At 39.8% G+C, this 27,987-nt stretch overlaps 1 protein-coding gene across 1 annotated transcript in view; it reads left to right on the top strand.

The window, feature by feature from the left end:
* METTL25 (methyltransferase like 25) overlaps positions 1-27,987 on the top strand; it is a 99,178-nt gene that overhangs the window by 66,958 nt on the left and 4,233 nt on the right. Inside the window, exons 6-11 of the mRNA XM_074941961.1 lie at positions 1,242-1,336; positions 3,403-3,432; positions 6,742-6,815; positions 12,255-12,348; positions 26,862-26,936; positions 27,521-27,592. Coding sequence (XP_074798062.1) covers positions 1,242-1,336; positions 3,403-3,432; positions 6,742-6,815; positions 12,255-12,348; positions 26,862-26,936; positions 27,521-27,592 — 440 coding nt within the window. The remainder of the gene's footprint in view (positions 1-1,241; positions 1,337-3,402; positions 3,433-6,741; positions 6,816-12,254; positions 12,349-26,861; positions 26,937-27,520; positions 27,593-27,987) is intronic.

The raw sequence follows: 27,987 nt of genomic DNA, 5'->3' as shown, positions 1-27,987 counted from the left end.
AGCTCCAGCAGAGCTGGCACAAGTCTGTCTTCCCCTGCTGGGAATCACACATCCTAGACGCAATGTAGACATACCTTGTAGGCCAAAGACTTCTGTTGGTCTTTTTTCCCAAAACATCATCTTAATATTTTAGGGAGCTTCTCTTTTTCTTCTCCTGGTTGCCCTTCGCTAGCCACATTCTCTAATTCTTAGAGCTTCCACTGTTAGTCCATTGGTCTGGGGTCTTTTTATCCTTTATCAATTTTGGTCTCCTTTTTCTGTCTGCTAGGTCTTTGAAAAGAGTTCTGCATGCAGGTTTGTATCCCATTCTTTGAATGCATGTAACTTTTTATAAATCTGAAGACTTTTGTATTTCCACTGGCCTCTTTTTAACCTCTTCTCCTTGATTAATCTTAAAATATTTTAGAGCCATCTTTCTAAATTGAAATGCCAAGATCCTATCCAACTTGTTTTCATTTTTAAGTATTAAAATCACATTCAGAATGATTTAAACAGTCAGCTGACATCAAAGTGTTTTTTAAAGAAAACCTAGCAGAATTTTTCATAAACACAGGTAGTATTCATAATGTTGCCAGTTTAGCTGTCCCAGTGTTGCATTAGGATTAAGCATTAATTTAGGAGCATTGTTGTCACTTGAAACATTAAAGAGACTGAACCAAACTCAGTCGCAGTCTGTGATGTAAATGCTCTGGTGTTTTGAAGAAGCAGCAAGAGCCTTTGCAGCTGGTCCTTTCTGGAAAACAAACATAATGGCTAACAACAAAACAGGCCGTCAGCACTTAGTAAACAAGCACACATTCGGTAATGACTTGCCAAAATACTGTTTAAAAATTATTTACTGTAAAAGAAAAGCCCAGCACTAAGTGATACATACGTCCTGTTACATTGATGGGCTGCCAGCTCAGCATCTTGGGATGATTGTCAATGTGTTGAAAGAAAGAAAGAAAGAAAGAAAGAAAGAAAGAAAGAAAGACTTTGCAGAGAATTCACTTGGTTCGGTCTTGGAGGAATAGTTTTGGAAAATGTGAAGATTTCAAAAATGGAGCCTAAAGCAAAAACATCTGTTGTTGAGAAAATACCTTTTTTCATAACACTAATATGCTTTCTGTTATTGGATAGGAATAACAGTTACACAGCGCTGCTGCTATGCTCCAACTACTGTTTGTCTTTCTCAATAGATGATTTACTTTAAGAGAAGAAGAATTTAATAAAGTAACACACTATTTTTCTCTCATCTGCAGATTGCTCTCCGGGATTGTGGGGGTTTCCCATGTGCCGGTATTTAAAGGAAGAGGGCTGGTGCTGTGGTCGCAATGCCAGAATGTCAGCGTGCTTAGTATGGTTCTTTTTTCTTTTTCTTTTTTTTTTTCCCTACTGGAAGTTTTATCCAGATGTTATAGAATTCATTATTTTTGGCTTGTAATCCTAGAGCTATGACTTAAATCCCAGACTCTACAGAATAACATCATTAATGTTGTATGCATGATAAATTATAGATAAAAAAAATTGTATTAACCTTCCAACTTTGCACACTTTATATTTGCGAAGGGCAGGAAACAATGAAGATAGACAAAAAATATTTTTAAAATGACCAAAAAGGCCACAATCTTGTTGAATTGAATTTAAGCAAAGTAATCTCTAAGGGCAATAGGTCATGGCAGTGATTTAAAAGGGATAGTATTTCTTCTACCACCACTGACTTCCCCAAAAAGGTTCATTGTTCATAACACTCAATGTCCTAACTGTACAAGACCGTAAACAGGCCTTTCTAGCCCCAAAACCAGAGTAGGCCTACACACTTATACAAGCCTTTACACCAGGAAATCATCTAACATTGCACCAAGAGACAGAGTGCTCCTGTATACTCATTTTACATCAGCACAGGATGATGGATTGGTGCTTAATCTGAGGATAAAGGCATGACCCTAAATCTTCAACTACTGTGGCATTAGGAAAACGCCACCTCTAATCTCTGTTGATTTTTAATCCCTTTTCCCAGGATGCACCACAACAGATGCTGTTAGCCTCAATTTCAGCTGCTAACTCACACAAATACCTGCCAAAAACCAACTCAGGCCCATATGTCAAGGTTAAAGAGATCAGAGCTAACATTAGAGATCTTAAGACTGAAACATGTCAGGACAATTATGCAGGATGCTTTCACCCCTAAATGTGACATCCTCAACAAACTGCGTGAAACATCTCAAGTTTCATCCCAAGTGGTTAAGGATATGGACCAAAATGTAAATTCTAGAACCTTCGTACGTTACCCTAAAACCCTTCAGTAAGCCCTCCCAAAATGTTTTTGCCATCTTCTGTTGTCCCAGTAGTTTATCCATTATACCCTAGATCAAATGGCAGATTAGCCCATTCCTTTCCTTATAGAATTTCCATTTCCCACTCTTTCTTAGGGCTTGTCTACATTGAAAACACTACAGTGACACAGCTGCGCCACTTTAGTGCGTCAGGGTAGACACTACCTATACCAATGGGAGGGATTCTACCATTGGTGTAGGTAATCAACCTCTCCGAGAGGCAGTAGCTAGGTTGACCTAGAATTGTCTACATAGGGACTTAGGTTGGCTTTACTCCGCTCAGGGGATGTGGATTTTTCACACCCCTAACTGACATAGTTAAATGTACCTAATTTTCTAGTGTAGATTAAGCCTTATTTAGTGAGAGAAGAAGTAAGCTCAGGCTGCCTTTTGACAAGGATAGAATGTTCTATTTCAGAGGCAAACAACCAGCTGGAGATGCCTTTGGCCACACAGAGCAACTGTAGAAAAATCTTCCACCCATTTCATATTTTTTCTTAATTCTTTGTCACCTTAGATCATAAAAATCAAATACTCTCACACCATCAGGATTCATGGGCTGAAAAATCTATTTTAAAGGATCTACATGACATTTTAAACTGCAGTCTCTCTAAAGTTTTTATTTTGTTTAACTTTAAGTACTGCGAGTTGAAAATGAACATTTGTGTAGTCGCTAAAGACTTAAAAAGATATTTTAATATATTGTGCATTAAATTAAAAGATTATTTAAACTATACGTTATAATATCTAAAGTGAGCTGTTATTATGCTTATACTTGTATAGGAATATAGCCAAGAAAAAATAAATTTCTTTTTTCCTTAGTGCTCTCAAAAATTGAAGAAGCTATATATAGATATCTATATCTATGCATTCCTTTATCATTGCTTGTCCTATAAATAAACCCTAAATAACAGAAGTGAACTGATTAACAACCTCTAATGGTTTTAACACTCGTAAGTGTACACGCTCATGTTATATCACATAATTAATCTTGTAAAATGTCATTTCCACCAGGCTTTATACAATGTGATTATAAAATGCCCTGATAAAGAATAAACATAGCTGTTTAATTTCTTCACTTTTAAAGGCTTTGGAACGAGTTGCGGTCAGCCAAGTGGTAAGTAATGTTGTTTATTTTAACCCTTCTAATGACAAAACTGTTTTCTCTTTTTGAATACTTTTAATACATGACCTTCTCCTGAACTTGTGACTTACTGGGTTCTAAAACACTACAATTAACAGAATATAAATCAAAGTCAGATTGATATCATGTTTCAGCACACAGAATTGCATTTTTATTGCCTTGTCTGCACATAGTGATGCTAACATATCTTATTTTCTTCAGACAATTAAGAGTAAGCTAACATATATTTTAGAGAAAGTACAATTTTAATATAGTTGAAAATATCTTATTTTAATAGTAAGCTATTTTATGCTTAATCATGCTGGTTAATATTCTTCACTAAATCCAAAAGTGCTTCTTTCAAAACTTAAAGTATAAAATTACCTTTCCAAACTTTGGATGCTTTCTTACACGGACTGCTCCAACAGAGGCTCCTAGCCCAGTGAAGCTCATCTTTAGAGGATTCACTGACCCCTTTATTCTGAAGAACCACAATGTTTTTGGGTCTAGCAATATGGTCACTAGGAGTAAGGAGTTAGTTCAGGCTCTTCCCAACTCATTAAATTTTGGTAATTTCTGCAGAGATTTCCAACACTTGTGGTGTTTTTGAGGCAAAAACTTGTCCACAAGGAAATAATATGAAACTTATTTTAAAATAATATAATATTTTTCAAAATATTGCAAAAATATTGTTCATAAAATACTATGGGAAACCGTGGAAAAGGTTATTTTTCAAATTTTTATTAAAAATTTATTTTAATAAAGGAGGAGGAGTGGAACTTTAGGTACATCTAACTTTTAAAACAAGTTAAACAGCAGTAAACTAATTTTTTTTATTGAAACAAAAATTACAGTGTAAGATAGTCCCGTGTATTTTAAGAATGTTTTATTATCTATATAGCAAGTAAATTATAAAAGCTCCTAACACTATGTAAAAGGCCTTGAACACACAACTTTTAATTAAGTTAACAAACAGTTACTGACATACTTGGCTCTCTGGGATCGTATTCCATGGTTAAAATTCAGTTAGTAACTAGAGAAATTTAACAGTGTTTTGCTCCACCAGAAGCCTAACCTGGTACTTAGTTGTGTTCCTGTATCTGGTACAGCACACTGCAGACAAAACTCCTAAACCATGTAGGCCAGTCCTCTTATCCTCCCAGCTCTCACTGCTGGGTCCATATTTTCTCAGAAAGCAGATACAAACTCAGCACAGGAGCATGATTGGTGTGGACCATACCTGCTAGCCTGAGAGCTCCTGTCATAAATATTAAGAGAAGGGTAACTACCTTTCCGTATACAGTGCTATAAAATCCCTCCTGGCCAGAGGCAACATCCTGTTACCTGTAAAGGGTTAAGAAGCTCAGCTAACCTGGCTGGCACCTGACCCAAAGGACAAGATACTTTCAGATCTTGGGAGGAGGCTTTTGTTTGTGCTCTTTGTTTACGTGGTTGTTCTCTCTTGGGACTGAGAGAGGCCAGACTGAAATCCGTCTTCTCCAACCCATCCTAACCCAAGTCTCCAATACTGCAACCAGTATAGGTAAGCCAGGCAAGGCGGATTAGTTTATCTTTTGTTTTATGTGAATTTTCCCTGTGTTAAGAGGGAGGTTTATTCCTGTTTTCTGTAACTTTAAGGTTTTGCTCAGAGGGGGATCCTCTGTGTTTTGAATCTGAATACCCTGTAAAGTATTTTCTATCCTGATTTTACAGAGATGATTTTTACCTTTCTTTTTTTTTTTTTTAATAAAATCCTTCTTTTAAGAACCTTACTGATTTTTCCATTGTTCCAAGATCCAGAGGTTTGGGTCTTTGATGATTTTGTAACCAATTGGTTAGGATATTATTCTCAAGCCTCCCCAGGAACGGGGGTGTATAGGGCTTGGGGGGATATTTTGGGGGGAAGACGTCTCCACGTGGTCTCTTTCCCTGTTCTTTGTTTAAAACGTTTGGTAGTGGCAGCATACTGTTCAAGGACAAGGCAAAGTTTGTACCTTGGGGAAGTTCTTAATCTAAGCTGGTAAGAATAAGCTTAGGGGGTCTTTCATGCGGGTCCCCACATCTGTACCCTAGAGTTCAGAGTGGGGAAGCAACCCTGACACCTCCAAAAGCCTGAGATCAAATTAACATAATATTTTATGCTAAATTGCATACTCATAAGCTGTTAGAAAATTGAAATGTGAAGACCAGGATGAGCATGAATATTTAGTAGTTTTTTTCACTGAAAAGTATTTGTAACTGTATTTTTATTTGGCTATAATTTATGGACAGATACTGGGTAACATAAAACCAGAAGCTATATAATATTTTTCACTATAGTATAAGTAATTTACAATCATGTAACCACAAATACAAAAGGCAAACCCCAGATGTCTTCCTAATCTTGCAGGGTAGTGACTAGTAACTTTTTCACTTAGTACTACTGTTGTAGGAGACAGGAAAGTATTGTGATTGAGAATGTCTGTATGATTTATTGCAGCGGCTTGCTTCTGGCGGGAATATCGCACTTGTCTCTCGTTTTTTAAATCCCTGTCTAAATTCTGTTCTCTGAGTACTTTAAATCATTATTGTGTAATTTATCATTTTTTTGTGTCTGCACACTAACTGTACAAGTATTTAATAGACTAGATTTACAGGCCAACTTATCCCCATTGTAAGCCCATTGACTGCAGTGGGTTTACACAGGAGATGCATTTGGCACTACATTTTTAACTGACAAACATTAACTTTTCTTAAGTAAACACATTTTTCATACCTAAAGGTATGAAGTTTTAAATGTACTGCACTGTTTTTATAAGTGCAGAACTTTCTGCATGGATATCAGTGTTTCAGGGAACCATGATAAAGTAGCTATAAATAAGAAAATGTTTTGACACAGGTAGTATGTTTTCCTTTTGCCTCTTTTTATTCATTGGACCAGACTCTGCTCTGAAGTTTGATGGTGCAATTTTGGAATAACTCCAGTAACTGCAATAGAGTTTCCTGGGCTTACGAATGAAGATCAGAATTTGGCCCATCTTCCTTTCTTTTTCTCTAATCCCTATCCCTCCACCCACTTCCTATCAAACTCTGCAGTTTCCTGTCTTTATTTTTTCTCACAATTATGGTTATGATGTCCTCTGACCCATTTTAACTTGCAAACAGGAAAATTAGTAAATTGTCCTCTCAACCAGGTTAATAAGACTGGTTTGAGAGAATACAAACCAGTAATTAGGTAAGGCAGCCAACACCATTCTGGTTACTCTGGTCTTGATTTTGATGCCAACTTTACATTCCTGCTGTTCTTTGCTTTCTTTTTTCCAGCTGCCTACAGAATCATTGTTTTATCGAGCTGTTCTACAGGTTATTATAGAGGAATGTTACGGTGTCATCAAAAGGTATGAGATACTGAGACCAAGGCCTAATTCTTCTTCCCTTACTCTGCAAGTTGTAACTACTAGCATGAGAGTTGCAGAATGAGGCCCTAAATTCTGTCTGTATCTGTTTATATTACGAATGCAGTCAGTAAATAATACAGGGCTCTTTCATTTGCTCTGAATCCATATGCAGAGGATACAATCCACAAAGAGCTCTTGCCCTTCCAGCATTGCAGAGGTATTTGCCCTATCCTTGGCACTGGACATGTAGGCAACTGTGGCAAATTCACTAAAAAGCCGAGTGAGGAGAGAGTTTGGTGGCTCCCACGATGGGAGAGGGCATAAAGGACAGGGTGGATCAAGTCCTGCAAGATTTCTGGCCCCCGATGGGACTTCCAGGATGGGCTGGAGGTCTTGCTGGATTTGACATGAGATCTGGAGCCATAAAAATAGCCCTGTGCTCAGGGCCACTTCCTGTTTTCCAGTCTGTCCAGGGGTCGACTCACCCTCTCTCTCTTATGTAGGTTGCTGCTTTGGGGCTGGGAAGGATTTTTTCCCCATACCACCAGACTGACTGAGGCTGGTTGGGTTTTTCACCTTCCTCACAGTGAAATCTAGGGGTTGAGTTTTTTATACAATCGGAGGGCTGGGATTCTCCCACACAGAGGGCGCAGCTGGGACCTATGTGAGAGTCATCTAGTTGTCACAACTTTTGACAGGTGCCCAGTGCAGGAACTAGCTGATTTAGGCTCCATATTCAAGAAAGAATGGTAAAATAATGAGCATCCCAATGACGTCTTGTCATGAATATAAAGGGAAGGGTAAACCCCTTTAAAATCCCTCCTGGCCAGAGGAAATCTCCTCTCACCTGTAAAGGGTTAAGAAGCTAAAGGTAACCTCTCTGGCACCTGACCAAAATGACCAATGAGGAGACAAGATACTTTCAAAAGCTGGGAGGAGGGAGAGAAACAAAGGGTATGTGTGTCTGTCTATATTCTGTCTTTGCCGGGGATAGACCAGGAATGAAGCCTTAGAACTTTTAGTAAGTAATCTAGCTAGGTACGTGTTAGATTATGATTTCTTTAAATGGCTGAGAAAAGAATTGTGCTGAATAGAATAACTATTTCTGTCTGTGTATCTTTTTTGTAACTTAAGGTTTTTGCCTAGAGGGGTTCTCTATGTTTTGAATCTAATTACCCTGTAAGGTATCTACCATCCTGACTTTACAGGGGGGATTTTTTTTTTATTTCTATTTACTTCTATTTCTATTAAAAGTCTTTTTGTAAGAAAACTGAATGTTTTTTCATTGTTCTCAGATCCAAGGGTTTGGGTCTGTCGTCACCTGTGCAAATTGGTGAGGCTTTTTATCCAACATTTCCCAGGAAAGGGAGGGTGCAAGTGTTGGGAGGATTGTTCATTGTTCTTAAGATCCAAGGGTCTGGGTCTGTAGTCACCTAGGCAAATTGGTGAGGCTTTTTACCAAACCTTGTCCAGGAAGTGGGGTGCAAGGTTTTGGGAAGTATTTTTGGGGGGAAAGACGTGTCCAAACAGCTCTTCCCCAGTAACCAGTATTTGTTTGGTGGTGGTAGCGGCCAATCCAAGGTCAAAAGGGTGGAATATTTTGTACCTTGGGGAAGTTTTGACCTAAGCTGGTAAAGATAAGCTTAGGAGGTTTTTCATGCAGGTCCCCACATCTGTACCCTAGAGTTCAGAGTGGGGGAGGAACCTTGACACGTCTCCTTACGAGATGGGAGCAACATGTCTAATCCCTTGGGGAGAAATGCAAACCAGGGGCTAGAACGTTACCCTGGGGGGACCACCCTGCCAATGCCCTTTATAGCAGTCCTAGCAGCAGGATGGGGGTTAATATCTCCTCTTGCCTCAGCCCCCAAAAGTGGGAGAGATGCTCGTGGGCGGATGGAGGTCCCCATGATTGACTCCCCTTGTGGTGAGAGCACCCCCAAGAACTAGCAAAGGAACAATGCACAGGACTCCATCTCAATGGTAACCTTGAAGATAATTTGACTAGTAAAGTTGAGGCCTGGTTAAACCCGCACCATGTGTTCTTGCCTTCTTCCATGTGGTGAGCACACCAATACAGCTTTGAGCTATACAGACTGCATCTGAGAGTGCTTCTTTATCATAGGTCTCATAGTCAGCTACTGACTTGAAGGCCTGTCAGTGCACATTGAGTTGAGCAGCAGGGAGCCCAAGAGCCAGTGTGGACACCCAGGACAACTGGCCAATTGTCTTTGGCATTTGGGGTGGGAGCATAGCTTTTTCCATCGATGGGCAACCTCCCAAAAGAAGAATTTCTTCCTTTGCTTGACATTATGTATAATAAAACTACAAAGAAGATTTAGCAGAACATGAGAACTAGGTTGTAAAAACTGAAAGTATGGGCTAGACCAGTGTATGTTATCTATTAAAGTAAAGGTAACATGGGGGAAGTAATAAAGATTGCACTTTTGAAATTAAAAGAGTTTTAGGCCCAGTTTTTAAGCTCGCTAATGTGAAATGTCTCCAGTTTTGATGAAGTAGCTGGAATTTTCTTTGTCTCGGTGAAGCCTTGTGGGACCAGTTCAGCAGTTTTTAAGATGTCAGGTTCCTTATCCAATAACACTTAAAAAGCAGTTTAAGACAATTAAAAGAATGAATTATGATGCCTTGAGTCATTAAGAGCCTATTCTGACTTTTTAGAGCTCCATGTATTCAGTATATATCTTTCTTATTACAACTATGCTGCTTCTGATTTGTGGGACAGATACACTAAATGCTTATTTTTTTCAAAGAATCTTTTAAATGCATAGCCATTAAGTAGTCTTTGGACTGCATTTGCCCAAAGGTTTTATTGCATTGGAATAAAAAAATACAGTCACAGGAATTTCCTATTTCCCTAAAAATAAAATAAAATAAAATAAAATTGAATGTTAATTGACACAAAGAACTTGGATCCTGACCCCAAACCCAATGATAGCAATGGAGGTCTTTCTGTCAGCTTCAATAGGCTTTGAATCAAGCCCACAGTTGAAAAGAATAGGCTTTCTATGAGTTTCCAGTAAAATAGTTTTTAAGAAGATATACCTGTCAAGCTGTCCTACAGTGATTCAAGAGCATGAGTACCAACTTCAGGACAGGTTTCAGAGTAGCAGCCGCGTTAGTCTGTATTCGCAAAAAGAAAAGGAGTGCTTGTGGCACCTGAGAGACTAACAAATTTATTGGAGCATAAGCTTTCGTGAGCTACAGCTCACTCATCGGATGCATTCAGGACAGACTGTTAAGAGGCAGGGCACAAACCCGAAATTGGCTTTAAGTTCTATACTTAGATTTCACTAATCAAGCATCAAGTGCAAACTCCTCAGGTACTATAATAGTCTAACCATGGAGCCACAGACAGTCCCCTTGGGTACGCCAATCTGCCTTGTCACCTAAGCAAGCTTGCTTTTGTGATAGATGGTCTCTTACACTAAAAATCACAACAATGTTCAGGTTGCTCTCAGTCCCAAAGGACCAGTCACTTACCTCAAGTCAGTTGCGCCTTAGATCTCACTCCAAAGACAATGCTTGTAGCCAACTCTATAATAAACTATCTAAAGATTTGTTAATTAGGAAAAGGAAATAAGAGAGTTATTTACAAGGTTAAAGCAGGTAAACATACATACACAAAGGAGTTACAGTCTTAAGTTTCAAAAGGTAATAGAAGTGTTTTTTATAAGCTCTATTTGTCCCTTGAAGTAACCCAGGCGAAACACTGGGGACCTCTTGCTTATGCCTAGAAAACCTTGCCCTTGAGAGTACAAGCAGCACAGAGATACAGTTTCTCCTTATCAGAGATTTTTATTCACCTTTCTTCTCTGAACTGCCAGCTCAGCTGATGGGAGGAATTTATTTGCACTTCTCCTCTTCGTGGGAGGGATTGGGAGACAGGGAGAGCAATTAACAAAGTATTTTGTCCTCTGATGTTCCACAGTAGTTCATCTGGTGTCAAGCAGTCTTCTGTGTTGGGCAGGACCTAATGCCTTCTTTTGGAAGCCAGCATTTCACACTAAGAGTACGTCTTCACTGGCTTGTGTAGTCACGGCACAGCGCTGGGAGACAGCTCTCCCAGTGCTCTAAAAAAACCACCTCCACGAGGGGCGTAGCTATCAGCACTGGGAGTGCGGCTACCAGCGCTGGTGCACTGTCTACACTGGCACATTACAGCAATGAAATTTGCAGCGCTTAGGGGGGTGTTTTTTCACACCCCTGAGAGAGAAAGTTGCAGCACTGTAAAGTGCCAGTGTAGGTCCCTTTCCTGTCTGGTGATTTACAGTTACAGAAACATACAATGCAAAGACTCAACTACTATCTTAAAATATGGGATACAGATGTTATAAGGGAGATTAATGCATACAACAACTTACAAGCATTCAATAAAGTCTAAATACTAAGCACACTTTTATAATGCTCATACTTATTTTAACAGTAGTAAAAACACAGGTGAACCAGACTAATTCCGGCTATGTGTTTGGCAGTATCAAAGTGAGGCATGGGGACCTTGGCAGAAATTGGCACCTGGTTTGCCAGTGTTATAATACCTAATTAATATTTTATGGAAAATCTGTTTGTTCATAAATAATACATTGAAGAGAATATTTGTGAGTAGCTAATGTCTTTGGGATTATGATTCTTACAGTACAAGACTACCAAGGTCACTGAGACCTGGAGCTGTGTGTTATGTAGGTGATGGCTTTGAAAGTTAATTCAGACTGAGTTCTGACAAAACATATTCATACATTTTTTTCCTAAGGTATTTCAAACGGAGATTACATGTAATTTGCTAATGTGAGTGCATCTTCTGTTTGCCTTCTGGTACTTTTTGTGCATTGCTTTACCACTTTGCCTGAACCAATTCAAATATTGGTCAAGTTTCTGAAGAGGCACCCCAAATTGTAAATCTGGAAAATTCTGACATTGCCTAATTTAAATGAGAATCACATACTACACATACATCTAGGAGAGAAATCTGCAAGGCATAAATAAGATCAGAATCACACTTAACTTACTATGTGATTCTGGATCAGCAGATGGCATTGAAGAAGTTCTGCTTTCATAAACATTGAACTCTTGCTAATATTGTCAAGTGAGGCATTGAAAATGGACACTGTGTAATGGATCCAATAAAATAAAAACAATGTTAGGAGAGGAATGGAAATAAAAAATATCACCTTCACCTCATTCATAATTTCAGGTATTCATGAGTAATAATATTTTTGGTCTAAAAACTTCTTTGGGTATTAGTTAGCTTGCTTTGATGTATTTTTAGATAAAAGAAAAAGTAAAATTGAAATAAATTATTATTCTAGCTTCTTAGAATATCTATTGTATATGTTTTTAATGGGTTGAGATTTATGAAACAATAATATGGAACTTTTGTCTTCTGAGAAAATTAAAAGAATAACCTCAATACTACATTTGCAGTGATCGGCATGTTGGTAAAATTTTCTCCAAGTCTTCCTCTTTTGTGGATTATGTCAGAAAGTCTCTGAAGAAGCTTGAACTAGATGAGTCAAAGGTAAGCAGCTGATTTCATATTGCATACAATTCACATATCAATGTAAATTCTAAGAAGTGGCCAGAATTTTGATGGAGCTATTTGTGTATATTATGTGAGCAGCTATTATTACTAGAATATACATCAATGCATCTTCAGCTCTTTGTGAATTAAACAATATTTATCCAAGACAAATTATTTCAGTTTGTATATTCAGTTTGGGGATTAACTGCCACTTTTATTTTCTTTAAAATACGTTCATTTTCATTTTAAAACTTATGACTTGTGAGATGCCTTTTTATTTTTGTTTTTGTATGATTACTAGTAATCTAAATAATGTTTTTGAAACCCCCCAGAAAATACACTCTAAAGCCTAAGTGTTTATAATTAATGAACATCTCTATTTATCCAGATACATTTACAATATGCTTTTCCTTCTCCTTTGTCCTCCAAGACATACGTGGTGGAGATGGGTACTCCACCACATAACTCTTGCATCCTCTTTGTGGCCTAAAATCATAAAATGAGTACTAGACTGTAGATACAGCATCAAAGCCAGGAAGAAGGTTTAGCTGAGACCTTTACTCATATGAGCTGATAACACTTCCTGGTTCATTCAATTTTCCTTCCAATTTTACCATGCTCTGATAGCATGAAAAGACTCAGTACAGGGTTTGGCAGAGCTAGGGTTAAAGCTCCTAGATGCCTTTGTAATCCAGGGAAAATAGGTGGATTAATCTGATTCTGTGAAGGAGGTGGATTGTAGAAAGAATAGTAAATATGGCAGGCGTCCACCTTGGCTTAACAGTGAAATCCTTGCTGCTCTTAAATACAAAAAAGAAGCTTACAAGAAATGGAAGATTGGACAAATGACCAGGGATGAGTATAAAAATATTGCTCGGTCTTGCAGGAGTGAAATCAGGAAGGCCAAATAACACCTGGAGTTGCAGCCAGCAAGAGATATTAAGAGTAACAAGAAGGGTTTCTTCAGGTATGTTAGCAACAAGAAGAAAGTCAACGAAAGTGTGGGCCCCTTACTGAATGAGGGAGGCAACCTCGTGACAGAGGATGTGGAAAAAGCTAATGTACTCAATGCTTTTTTTGCCTCTGTCTTCACGAACAAGGTCAGCTCCCAGACTACTGCACTGGGCAGCACAGCATGGGGAGGAGGTGACCAGCCCTCTGTGGAGAAAGAAGTGGTTCGGGACTATTTAGAAAAGCTGGACGAGCACAAGTCCATGGGGCCGGATGCATTGCATCCGAGAGTGCTCAAGGAGTTGGCGGATGTGATTGCAGAGCCATTGACCATTATCTTTGAAAACTCATGGCGATCGGGAGAGGTCCCAGATGACTGGGAAAAGGCTAATGTAGTGCCCATCTTTAAAAAAGGGAAGAAGGAGGATCCTGGGAACTACAGGCCAGTCAGCCTCACCTCAGTCCCTGGAAAAATCATGGAACAGGTCCTCAAGGAATCAATTCTGAAGCACTTAGAGGAGAGGAAAGTGATCAGGAACAGTCAGCATGGATTCAACAAGGGCAAGTCATGCCTGACTAATCTAATTGCCTTCTATGACGAGATAACTGGCTCTGTGGATGAAGGGAAAGCAGTGGACATGTTGTTCCTTGACTTTAGCAAAGCTTTTGACATGGTCTCCCACAGTATTCTTGCCAGCAAGTTAAAGAAGTATGGGCTGGATGAATGGACTATAAGGTGGATAGAAAGCTGGCTAGATTTTCGGGCTCAACGGGTAGTTATCAATGGCTCCATGTCTAGTTGGCAGCCAGTATCAAGTGGAGTGCCCCAGGGGTCGGTCCTGGGGCCGGTTTTGTTCAATATCTTCATAAATGATCTGGAGGATGGTGTGGATTGCACCCTCAGCAAGTTTGCAGATGACACTAAACTGGGAGGAGTGGTAGATACGCTGGAGGGTAGGGATAGGATACAGAGGGACCTAGACAATTGGAGGATTGGGCCAAAAGAAATCTGATGAGGTTCAACAAGGACAAGTGCAGAGTCCTGCACTTAGGATGGAAGAATCCAATGCACCGCTACAGACTAGGGACCGATTGGCTCGGCAGCAGTTCTGCAGAAAAGGACCTAGGGTTTACAGTGGACGAGAAGTTGGATATGAGTCAACAGTGTGCCGTTGTTGCCAAGAAGGCCAATGGCATTTTGGGATCTATAAGTAGGGGCATTGCCAGCAGATCGAGGGACGTGATCGTTCCCCTCTATTCGACATTGGTGAGGCCTCATCTGGAGTACTGTGTCCAGTTTTGGGCCCCACACTACAAGAAGGATGTGGAAAAATTGGAAAGAGTCCTGCGGAGGGCAACAAAAATGATTAGGGGACTGGAACACATGACTTATGAGGAGAGGCTGAGGGAACTGGGGATGTTTAGTCTTCAGAAGAGAAGAATGAGGGGGGATTTGATAGCTGCTTTCAACTACCTGAAAGGGGGTTCCAAAGAGGATGGCTCTAGACTGTTCTCAGTGGTAGCAGATGACAGAACAAGGAGTAATGGTCTCAAGTTGCAGTGGGGGAGGTTTAGGTTGGATATTAGGAAAAACTTTTTCACTACGAGGGTGGTGAAACACTGGAATGCGTTACCTAGGGAGGTGGTGGAATCTCCTTCCCTAGAAGTTTTTAAGGTCAGGCTTGACAAAGCCCTGGCTGGGATGATTTAGTTGGGGATTGGTCCTGCTTTGAGCAGGGGGTTGGACTAGATGAACTCCTGAGGTCCCTTCCAACCCTGATATTCTATGATTCTATGATATAGAACAGCGGGTAAGAACATAAGAATGGCCATACTGGTTAAGACCAATTGTCTATCAAGACCAGTGTCCTAGCTTCTGACAGTGACCAGTGCCAGATGGGTAATAAGTTGAATGGCAGTGTCAATAGGAAAACCAGAGTAATTCCCTTGCTTTCCCTTTAGCTGTGTTGACTTAGGTCTTAGATGACTTGGTATAAATCAAGACTTTCCTTTCCGCTTTCTAAGTAGATACTCAGTGTGGCCTCCATGACCATAGTAACTGAATGCCTCCTTATATAAAACCCATTTTACACATGCTGTCATCTAACATAAATAAACACACCTCCCACATGCTTGAGTTTCAGATCAAGGATGTGGATTCTTTTGCCTGTGCTGAAACTATGCTGGTCAGCCTTCCATAACTTTCTTATTTCATCTGCAGGTATGATAAGCATGCCTCCTGTGTCTTCATTATAGTTCCAAATGAACCATTATTCTGCACAAATATGGAGATATTTCACCTTTATTATTTAAAGTTATGAAGATCAGAAAAGCTGAATAGCGCGGCAGAGATAACAGAATAAGTGGTTTTTGCTTAATAAATTAACCCCTCATCATTTTCAGCTTCCCGTACTCCTATTTTCCTATGCCCCTTATTTGAGGGTCTTTGTTCTATTGGAGGATACAGTGGTATAGCAACAGGAGACATTCCTTTTGCTCAAGGAATGAGTGTGCTCTACCCTGAGCATTTCCAGCTGGTCATGCTATGGAAGCTTGGACCTAAACTCATGCTCTGAATTGTGCTACCATTGGATTACCATACTGCTATCAATATTAAAATGAAATATTTTAGCCACAGCTGTAGAAGACCAGAGGAATAGATCCAGTTCTGTCTATACTTTAATTCATTATATAACCAGATTATGTTTGTGTAAAAAGTTCTCACAATGGAGGGAGGCAGTAAAAAGATCTAAAATTGGATATTAAATAATGCACAAAGTGTACAGTTTTAAATTAAATCTATGTTATATTACATTTACAAACTTATATTTAAACAAATCTGTGCATGGAGAACAAGTATATATTAATGTGTTTCTGATTCTATAATGACCATCTGTTAATCTTCAAAACTCTGTAAACAAGTGAAGTGTCTAGCTAATCTAACATGCTTGTGGATTGGTTCTCAGTCCTAAGAAGTTACTGTGAGAGATGTGGAGTAAGAGACAGAACATTTTCATACTAGTCATTATCATTCCAAAGCAGGAAGGGCTACATATGAGAGATTTATATGTGGCTAGAGTCCAAGTAGAAGACAATCAAAAATGGGAAATCCCAAGAAGTCACTTATAAAAGAGGACCGGGAACATTTTGCCATTTTCTCACATTAGTAAAGTCATCTGTATGGCTATATAGTTTGGAATCTGCCCAAAAAATTCGTTATAAATTCTAGCTTGTATGTACAGTTTAGGATAAAAATGTGCTCCTGATTGCCCTGTGAAATTTCTAAATGGTTGTTTCTGCCTTGAATGTTGTTACATTAGATCCGTTTCGTCCTTTGGTGGACAGTCAAGCCTACCACTTCCCTGGGGCTAAAAAATAACCCCAGGGGAGGCACTACATTTGCCTACCTTTTTGTGCAGTTCTGATAGAATGATGGATAGGACAAGGGGAAAAGGCAGTAGTGGAGTGAGGGAGGGTGTGGAGGAGTGAGGATAGTATTTTTCTCAAAGATGGTTTCTTTGCCCTTACACAGTTACTGGTTCTAGTCACATTCACATAGATACACACAATTTTGTAAGGAGGAAGCCCTTTTCTAGCAGAAGCTCTCTTACTTTCTAATTCACCAAATACCCTTTGTCACCTGTGATCGTATGAGGGAGCACTTCTTACTTTCGCATTTATGCAGAACAGAGACACCTTGGGTGATTGATGCAGGGGCTCATACCAGCTCCTTCCTCCAGAGGAGTGTCCACCTTTCCACTTAAAGGCTTCTTTGATTTTTTAAGAAAGAAAAAGAAACAGAAAGGATGGGTTTTTCTCTCTTTCCAGTTTTGCTACCACTGTCCAGTAAAAAATATTCAAGCTCCCTCTGCAGCCTCAGCATAAAGCAGGGTAGGGAGTATGGCTACTTGGAAAAGGGAAGGAAGACAGCTCATTTGCAGGTGCTTTGCTACTCCTGAGCATGCATGGATATGGGTTTTTTGCCTACCAAGCTGACCTTCCACCTCAGTAGGTCAGTCAAGGATACAAGTGTTACCCCCTGGGGAATTCTATGCCAAAAAAATTAAAATTGTGCCACTCAAAATTAAAAATTCTGTCCACAATATTTTAAAATTCTGCAAAATTGTGCATATTTTGTCAAAATAACGCAATATAATCACTCTGGTTTCAATTATTTCAGTAATTTATTTAAACTACAATACAATGGATGAAGAATGGGAGTGGGGAGCATTGGAGGGAATCCCCAAACCCCCTCTGTCTAATAGTAATGTAGCTAGGTTTGACCCTTTATTTCTAGTTATTAGTCAACAAATATATGCAGCCGTATGCTCAGTGTTACATCATAGGCAACTGAAGAGCAAGTGAGGGCCGGGGAATCAAACTCACAATTTATATTGGCTACTGACCATCTCCAGAAAGGTCAGTAGCAAACAGTTCTTGGAGCACATTTTGATAGGAAATTCTTTCAGTTCAAAAATTTAGACCAGCTCTAATCACGAAAGCACCATAAGCATTTATAAAGCCATACTGTCCTTTACATCCCTCTGGCAATGTGAAGAAGCCTTAAAACTTTTACACCTGTTTTATACTCCTCGGGGAACTCACAAAGTCAATGAGAACAATTCACTAAGCAGGCAGGCTGCTACATTCTGCTCTGCCGGAAGGGACAGAGCCTGCCCCATGCCTACCTCCTCAGAAACACCTTGAAGCCCTGCCCCTCCATGCTGAGCATGCTGCAATAGTGAGGAAGAGAGTGTCTGTCTCTCTCTCTCTCTCTCACTTGCACAACTGCCCAGCCCCTCTCCCACCCCTCCTGACAGTGATTTACATCTGTACCGGCTGCTCTGGACACTCAAGCCAGCCTGCCTGTGCTGCCAGGGAGGGGCTCATGAACGCTTTTGCCGCTTCCCATTGCTTTCCTGTCATAAGTAATTTTTCTGCGGGGAAGCAAAGGAATCTGCAGGGAACATGAATTCTGCACACGTGCAGTGACACAGAATTCCCACAGGAGTAAAGTGTTCGTACATGCCTCAGAAAACCTGAAACAGGACTCGGACATTCTCAGGTAAATTAAAAATTAGTTATTTTGCAAATATATTTCGTTGTTACTTTTACTTTTAACAATTCATAATCTATTTAATCTAAACTATTCCCACCCTAAATAGGTAGCATGTTCACCCCAGCCCAATATACAGGAATACAGCAAATGGCTTCAAGTATAATAAAACTTGCTATGGCAGAACTCTCAAGATCTTCTTATAATTTAGTTTTATGAATTTGTCATTATAGTATCATGTATTTTTAAAGCTCTCTCATGATAGCCTATGTTTTAGTGTGCATAAAACATAATGGGCCAAGTTCAGTGCTGATATATACTCCAGGTTTACCACTAAATTGTCCAAGTTTATATGTTTAAAGAGAGTAACAAGCTCAGTTTCTAATATTTCTGTCCTAGATGGACATCTAAATATGAAAATCTGGAACCTTTTGGTAGTAATGTAATGGTAGTTACCCCCATGTTATTTATAGAAAGCGATTGAAAATATCTATTCTTTAATTGTTTTATGTCAATACAGTAACACTGATTAATGCAAAAAGATTAAATTTTATTTAAATCCATTTTTCAACCTTCTTTGCACCCAATGTCTTAGCACCATTGCTATTTTTTATACTCTTCAGGGCTTCTTTGTGGCAGCCTGAACTCATGAAAGGGTTAAGTCATTCAAGTATAAATTCTGTATAGAGATAGCTTTGTCAATTGATATTCCACCTACAGAGAAAAGATATTAAATAATCACCTTGAATCCATCTTTTCACCACATCCAAGCATACAAGCTACTGTATTAGGTATAGCTAACTTTTTCACTGAGGATGGTTACTTTGTCTTGTAGTCAAAATATTTCACACACAATTTAAGAACTCCTCCAGAAGTATCCAGTTAAATATGTACTATGGAGATTCAGTAGCAATTCCATGTGTTATCTTAAGCGTGTGTGTGTTTGTATATGTTGCTTTAAGTTTGATTGATTTTCTAAATCCATAGTGCTGCATCAAAAATGTTGGCTGTGCCTAAAATTTTTCATTTTCAGTTTTGCACAATATGTTAGTGGTGTTTAAATTAATGGCACAGCAGTAAATTGCATACCTGGAAACAATAACCCTGCAGCAAAGACATTTTCCTCTCTTTAAAAATAATTTAAAGAGCTCTGATATTTGTTATGTTGCATCTAGAAGTCAGAACGAAAAATATTCTGAATCTCCTGATGTAGCTTTTTTATGCAGCACATAACGAGAAATGTTTATCATCGCATAACCTGCTGTCTTTTATTATTCTTATGATATGGGATGCTTTTTATTGGCACAGCCCTTCATTTGTGCAGTATATAGAGCAGTAGTACTTTAAATCTGTACAATAAAACAAGCTTGTTATTTTTATTAACATTCTTTGAAGGAATTGAATGCTATTCATTTTTAAAAGAATGCTTATATTGTAATAATTTCACTGGTACATTTCTTTTATGATCATTAATTTGAGTCAGGATATGGGTATTCTCAAGGGGACTTGATGTTCATTGGTCTTGCAGTGAATTTTTAAGATATTTAGTCTTAGTTAAAATTACTATTCCAGTTTTGCTACATTAAGATTGTGCCTTTGTGAATTGCAGAGTATTTCATTTTTCAGTGGTAAAACTAACTAGATTATGACTGATACTGTGTAGATAATATGTTGATCATTCTGTTAATTAGAATTCATTATCATTTTGTCTTACAAAAATGTATCCAAAGCAATTTTTGTCATTTCCTTGAACATATTTTTAGACAGTTGATACGTGTCTTATTTTTACCAGCATCACCAGAGCGACACACAGTCTATAGCCTCCTGGCTGGGGCAGACAATAATGAACAGTGCATATTCTCTGGCCCTCAGGGTGGGGAAGAGCAACAAATAGTCTATAGCCACAACCTCCTGGCTGCGGCAGACAGTAGTTAGCAGTCTACAGGCCTGAGGGCCTAAAGTGAGCATGCAGCCAATACCTAGCTGTGGGGTTGGCAGCGAAGGGGGAAGGATAGGGGAACCCAGGCCCACCCTACTCCACCAGATCCCAGCCCAGGGCCCTACCAGTGGCATGTGGTCCCACCACTGTGTCAGCAGGAACCCTCCCAAAACACACTGACGGCAGCTGCAGCAACACAACCAGACTAAAGTCTGGTTTTCCCTGGGCTACTTCCTACCTGTACCTCTTCGTAGGGCCCCATTGCTCATGGGTCCACAGTCTCCTCTGAGTACTCAGCAGCTGGCAGTCCCAGCAGCTCCTCAGGGTATTCGACTGGCAGCAGTCCCGGCAGCTCCTCAGAATACTCAACTGGTGGCAGTCATAGAATCATAGAATATCAGGGTTGGAAGGGACCTCAGGAGGTCATCTAGTCCAACCCCCTGCTCAAAGCAGGACCGATCCCCAATTAAATCATCCCAGCCAGGGCTTTGTCAAGCCTGACCTTAAAAACTTCTAAGGAAGGAGATTCCACCACCTCCCTAGGTAACACATTCCAGTGTTTCACCACCCTCCTAGTGAAAAAGTTTTTCCTAATATCCAACCTAAATCTCCCCCACTGCAACTTGAGACCATTACTCCTTGTCCTATCATCCGCTACCACTGAGAATAGTCTAGATCCATCCTCTTTGGAACCCCCTTTCAGGTAGTTGAAAGCGGCTATCAAATCCCCCCTCATTCTTCTCTTCCGCAGACTAAACAATCCCAGTTCCCTCAGCCTCTCCTCATAAGTCATGTGTTCCAGTCCCCTAATCATTTTTGTTGCCCTCCGCTGGACGTTTTCCAATTTTTCCACATCCTTCTTGTAACGTGGGGCCCAAAACTGGACACAGTACTCCAGCTGAAGCCTTACCAATGTCGAATAGAGGGGAACGATCACGTCCCTCGATCTGCTGGCAGTGCCCCTACTTATAGATCCCAAAATGCCATTGGCCTTCTTGGCAACAACAGCACACTGTTGACTCATATCCAGCTTCTCGTCCACTGTAACCCGTAGGTCCTTTTCTGCATAACTGCTGCCTCGCCATTTGGTCCCTCGTCTGTAGCGGTGCATGGGATTCTTCCGTCCTAAGTGCAGGACTCTGCACTAGTCCTTGAACCTAATCAGATTTCTTTTGGCCCAATCCTCTAATTTGTTTAGGGCCCTCTGTATCCTATCCCTACCCTCCAGCATATCTACCTCTCCTCCCAGTTTAGTGTCATCTGCAAATTGCTGAGGGTGCAATCCACGCCATCCTCCAAATCATTAATGCCACATCTTGCTCCTGACTCCTGTCTTAAACCCAGCCTAGCTTGACTTTGGTACCTGTCTTCTTACTCAGCTTGGTAGCTAGTCCTGACTCCTGCCTTTGACGCTGGCCCAACTTGACCCTCGTACCCATCTCCTGACTTGGGTTGGTAACTTGTCTCAACTCCTGCCTTCAATTCCCACCCAGCAGACTGCTGGCCTGGCCACCTACACCCCAGATATAACAGTCTCATATTTTATTAACATGAGCCAATGATCCATGTCAGATAAGTCTATATTTCAAAAGATACTGGGTTCAGTCCTGTATCAGTTATCAGCATATTGTTTATTCTATAATTGATAGTGTGGTTTCATGCATTTGTTTCTGTGGAAATTATGTTGCTTTCTAAATTAGAGTCAAAAGGAAGAAATAGTTTAATTTCAGTGTGTTCCGTTTCCTATAGTATTAAGTACAGATTTACATGTTAAGGCCATTGTAAGACCAAGTATTTAAGGCTGGAAATTATGAAGAAACCTAAGGGAATTGGGTGCCCAAATCCCAATAAGCTTCTTTAAAAATCCCAGCCTTAAATTTATTAGGCCAGATAATGTCTCTATATGGAAATGCCTACATAGGGGGTGGGAAACTATGTGAGGTTCTCTTCATGGACTTCCCTCTGAATTCATCCATGGTTTGTCCCCTTGTAGAAGAAATTGGGGTCCAGCCCACACACCCAGTAGATCCTTTGACATCCTGTGGACCTTGGAGTCCAGTGGGGAGCATCCAGATGGAGGCCCTCTGTCTTCATGATTCTATGCTGAGCTGTGTCTTGCAGGTGCTCCAGCCATATACCAATATTAATGTAATGTTAAATAATTTTAATGCCATTGGCAACATTAATTTCCATATGGCATTTTTCACTAGTTGCACCAGAGTGACAATGTGTACACTCCTTTCCCTCCCCTGCCCCCTGACAATCTGTCACTCTTACTTGCTGGCCTGCTCCTTTCCCATGCATGACTCTTTGGACCTATGGAGAGCATGCCAGGAGAATGAGAGGGATCGTGCTATACAGGTAGCTGACCTCCTATCTCTTCTGCATGGAGAGGGGGAGATCAACATATTGGAAGGTCCTCTCTGCTGATTTTTCACTCACTGGAGAACAATGGCTTGAATGTTCCAAATGACCTTTGCAGTTAATTTGACTCATATATGACCCTTTCAAAACTGCATGTTGCACATGGGCAGTGAGATATTTTGCATGTGGTTTTTCATTAAACTTGTAAAGGGTGTAACTAAGGCAGGCTGTGCTATGCATGCATTGATGACAAACTTAGCTGCACAGTGAAATACGTACTGAAGATGTGCATGGGAAAAGGGAGAAGCCCTCAGACTCTATGGAGCTTGTCAGGACCAAGGAGTTATGAAGGGCTGCTTTATGATTTGTGTGAAGTTTCATGGGAAAGAGATTCTGTCCTGTAGCTCTGCTAAAATGCTTAGGATAGGATGTTCGATAGTGTCTGTCCAAAAACTTCCTGGTTAGGTAATTTAGATACCAATTTTTTTGTAAAACCAACATAGCTTCAAAAATCTGGAAGTTAAATGCCTTAGTTTTGTGGGTGGTTGTTTTTAATGTTAAAATTAGGAAATTCCAGACAAAAACTATGTTGAGAACATTATGACCTATACAATTAAACAGTCAAGGGAGGAAATGCCAAAATAACAACTGTACACTTTACTCTCCCTCTCCTTCTCTATAAGTGTATGGTGATCTTTAATTACATGATTGCAGAGTATTTCTCAAGCTCATGATTGCAGAGTATTTCTCATTATAACATGATTTTTTTCGACTTTGAAAAACAAATGTGTAGCATCTCGTGATTTTCTTTTTTTAATGCTGCTACTTTCTTTGTCATAATGCAGCATAACTTCAGCAGCCTTACATTTAACCACCTAGCCTTATGTCTCCTGAGAGGCTATTACATACCTAGCTCCTACTACTTTTGTGCTTCCCCACTCTCACTTTAAACTTATTACCATTTCAGCACCTGCCCCTGTCCTTTGTTTGTGTTTCCCCAGATTAGATTCCAGTGATGATGGAATCTGTGAAATTGATCGCTGCCTTACATTTTTAAAGAAAGAGAAAACAGACTTCACTATCCACTGACTTATGCCAAAATATTGTCAGTTGTCATGGATTTTTTTACAAGCAGCACTGGGCTTGGAATTTAGCTGTAGGGTATTTGTTTTTATATTGGATTGTTTCATTTTAAGAAAATGTAGTGCAGAGTAATGAATTAATCAGATTAGACCAAATGATGGTTGCTTAGCACTTGGCCGTGGTCCGTGGAGAGCTGTTCTCCTTGTTTCCATCTGCTACATTGCATTAAAAGAATCTAAAAGTATACGAACTACTTTCCTACTACTACATTTGTAATTAAGTAATGGCTGTAGTTACTACATGATTGTGAATGGGAGGGAAGGGGGACCACACTCACTGTAAGAGGAAGTGTCCATGACTTCTATTAAAATGTTGTTCATGGTATAAAAAAAATTGGAGAGTATGAAATTATTATTAATTTATGTCCTTCAGTCTGCCAACAACATGAGTCTCATCGGCCTGTTTTTCGTCTTCTCACACAAACATCTTCATACTGCCTTCCACAATGTTCCTTACATGTGTAACGCTCACCTTGAGTTAATCTGTAATGCTGATACCCGTTCCTTTAAATCTCCCCTCAAGACCACAGTGCTAATAAGAAACGATCCAATAGCTAGATTGAGTGGAATAAAGATAAGGTTAGTTGGCAATTTATCCACCTATAACCATAAGATTTGGGAGGTAAATCATATGTATGTATATGGAATATACATAGGATTGTATCATTGTTCTGTGTCATTTATCTTCAGGATCAGGATTGTTTCTTCTTATACATTTGTACAGCACCTGGCACAATGGCACCATGTCCCTGATTAGAACTTCTCAGTACTCATATAAGAAAATATCAAGCAGTAATAAATGGCACATATTGTTACATTGTGTCATGTTATCTTAAGAGGAAAAGAAAAGGGGATCATGGTTTTGGTACGGATATTTGTGCACAGTGAATGGTTCTCTCACTTGAGAATTAAGACTTTGTATTCTGGGCAGTAAAATAAGAAAGCACATCTCTGTTTATCTAAAATCCCCTGCTCATTCTCCCACCACAGAGTAGTACTGGATGTGTCTCCTTGGCAACAGCTGTTCTAGGGAAATGGTGGAGGATTACATAATGTTGTTGACAGTCTGGGGAAATTAAAGGAAAAATCATGATCTGTGGCTTTCTTTTTTCAGAGGAAGGGTGCAAGAACCACATGTACAAAATCACATTATTTTCAATAGTGCATTAAAACTTAAAGTAACATGAATCTATCCCAAAACCAACTAAAATGTGTGAATTTGTGGAGGGAGAGGACGGAAGAGACTCTGGCCACAGTGCAGTCTTCCTGTATTGCCTGAGAATGTTAGGAGCACACTCCAGTTCTTCCACTGCAGAACTGGAGACTTTAGAAAGAATTGGCAAGTGCAGCTGGCATACTCTTTGGGCTTGTCTACACTAACCGGGGGATTGACAAGCAGCGATCGATGCATCAGCGGTCGATTTAGCAGCGGGTCTAGTGAAGACCCGCTGCTAAATCGACCACAGATCGCTCTCCCGTCGAGTCCTGTACTCCACCGGATTGAGAAGAGTAGGGGGAGTCGATGGGAGAGCATCTCCCGTCGACATCGCATAGTGTAGACCCCGCGATAAGTAGGTCTAAGCTACGTCAATTTGAGTTACGCTAGTCACGTAACTCAAATTGTGTAACTTAGATCAAATTTCCCCTGTAGTGAAGACAAGGCCTTTGTTTCCTTTGGTGATTTACATTCAGAGTATAATGTCCAAATGTCACAGAATAATATGGTCTCTATATTCATATAATATTTTTCATATTTTGAGCACACAACTTTTTACACTTGCAACTCTGAGAACCGTGTGTAGAATAAACACAGTAGTGTGCACAAATCAAGTAGTTAGAAATACTGTTAGATGTGCATATGTAAATCAGACCCTTTGCATGTGAAAAATGCACATGATAACTTGCTCATGTGTAACTGTGGCTGCTGTATTGAGCTTCTATTGAGAATTTGGACCCAGATGACCGGACTCCTCCCCTCTCACTGCCCAGAGCTCTCCTTGGTCCCAGCTGGGAGGCAGCCCCACTCCATCCTGGGAGGATCCCCTAGGTAGGATCCTGCATTCCCCCAGTCCCACTCCTCCCCTGCAGGATCCTGCAGCCACCTGCTTTTCTTCTCCTAATCCCATGGTATTCTCCATAGCTGTCCTCCATCTCCAGTTTTCAGTGGGAGGGCTTCCCCAGAGCGCTTATCTTCATAAACTCATTCTTCCTGCACTAAAAGAACAGTTCCTGCACTGTGGGGGATGTTAAGCCATTACTGCCAAACTTGGAATAGGGGCCAGCCCAGTTATGCCCCAGCTTCCCTATGGCTGCTGCCTGTAACACAAGCAGCATAATGGCCTCTAGTAGCCAAAGGGGGAAGCTGGATGTGTCTCAGGCAAAATTCCAGAGCTGCCTGTGTCTTCTCACCAAAACCAGCCCCAAACTGGAGCACCTGCAATATTACAGGCATTGGCAACACTGCACCAGGCAGTCTCCTGAAGGAGAGGGAAACTGCAGAGAATTACAAGTGAGAAAAAGTAATATGGAAGTATTATAGTTATTTCACAGACGGATAACCTGAAACACAGAGAAAGTGTGTGACTTCTCCAGGGCCTGACAGCGAGTAAGTGGCAGAACCAGGAATAAAACCCAAGAGTCCTGACTCCTACTCCTTTACTCTGATATATCATATGCCCCCCCTTAGCTCTATAAGTGAGCCCTTTTGTACTTCTTGGTAAAAATTGATGTGAAATATCCACTGTAAGAAATAGGAACTTTACTTCCACTTCAGTGTATAGTGCTCATTTAAGAATGGTTTCATGCTTCTGAATAATGAATATATCTGAATATTTCATGTTAGTGAAAAGGCTAAAGTTAATCGAAGAATTCAGGTAATTGAGAACAGAAAAATGGCTCATTATAAGCCTTAGAAAAGTACTCCTATAATAAACAAAACTAAAGTTCATTTGACATCACTCTTAATTAGAAAGAATAATATTGTTTCAGAAATTGCCTTGGCTAGGTAATAGGAATGGCTTTAATTGTTGTCATCCATTTTTTTTTCCCTCTGTTGCAGCTCCCAGACAGCTGTATAATGGATTACTATGAAAAATACAAGCATAGAATGAATGAGCTGGAAGCATTTAATATGGTAAAAACAAAGGATTAAAAACATTACCTTCTATATATGTGCTAGTCTAGAATAGAGCCGTATCGAATTTTATGTGGTGGTGGACCGTCTTATATTGTGATATACTGTCTTACTTCGAGGATATCCTATTCCAGAGCTATATTGGGTGTCAGTAAAATAATAACGAGAACACATGGAAGGTTCTTTTTCAAGGGGGATTATGAATGAGAAGAAAGAAATGTCAGACTCCTTTTGAAACTGGATTGGTCTCCATGAAGTTATTTCACAAAAAATTCTTCTAAAAAATTATTCCCCTATTCAAAAGCTTTCTGCCACTTATAGTATGATTTGCATATTAGATTATGCCTCAGAGCCAGCCAGATAAAATACTTTCCCTGCTTATAACATTCCATGGACTTTTGATCTTTACTAGATTTTTCTGAAAATGTCAGAGAGGGAAGAACTGGCAAGGTGGCACCTGTAAAGGTTTTGCTCAAGAAAATGATTCACCTTCCTAGAAGTGTTTCTGGGGGACAGAGTTGTCTTTTTAGTAGTATGTTGGCTTACTTTCCTAAAGCCATGATCGTGTCTAACCTTTCTTTCAGCTGAAAGTTGTTCTGGCTCCCTGTATAGAACTTTTATTACTTCTGGATCGTCTTTGCTACCTCAAAGAGAAGGTGTGTTTACTTCATATTTTATGTTACCTGAAGTCTGTTTATTTTAACCAAATTATTTACTGAGTACCAAAGAGTCCCTGTTGTAGACTTACTATTCTCATCATTGTTGCAAAAATTTAAGTATTAATTCCATCTTTGTCTAAACATATGCCCAGCAGATGTTTTTTTATTATTATTTTAAGCAAAGCTGCAACAGTAAAGTTTATGTTCTTTTAATTGTATGGTAATTACTAGTAAGTAGACAGTAAAAAAAAAATTTAAACCCTTACAAATCTTATTCCATACCAAGTATTGGTATATTAATCATTAAAATTAATACTGGAAGTACTAAACAAACGTTACCCTGTGTATACTAGAGCTTTCAGCTAATGATATTGTAAGGACTGATCTGCTGC

The sequence above is a fragment of the Natator depressus genome, chromosome 1 (genome assembly GCF_965152275.1).
Source record: "Natator depressus isolate rNatDep1 chromosome 1, rNatDep2.hap1, whole genome shotgun sequence".
Lineage (NCBI taxonomy): Eukaryota > Metazoa > Chordata > Testudines > Cheloniidae > Natator > Natator depressus.
The sequence above is the reverse complement of the archived record's forward strand: the minus strand, read 5'-3'. Positions and strand labels throughout refer to the sequence as shown.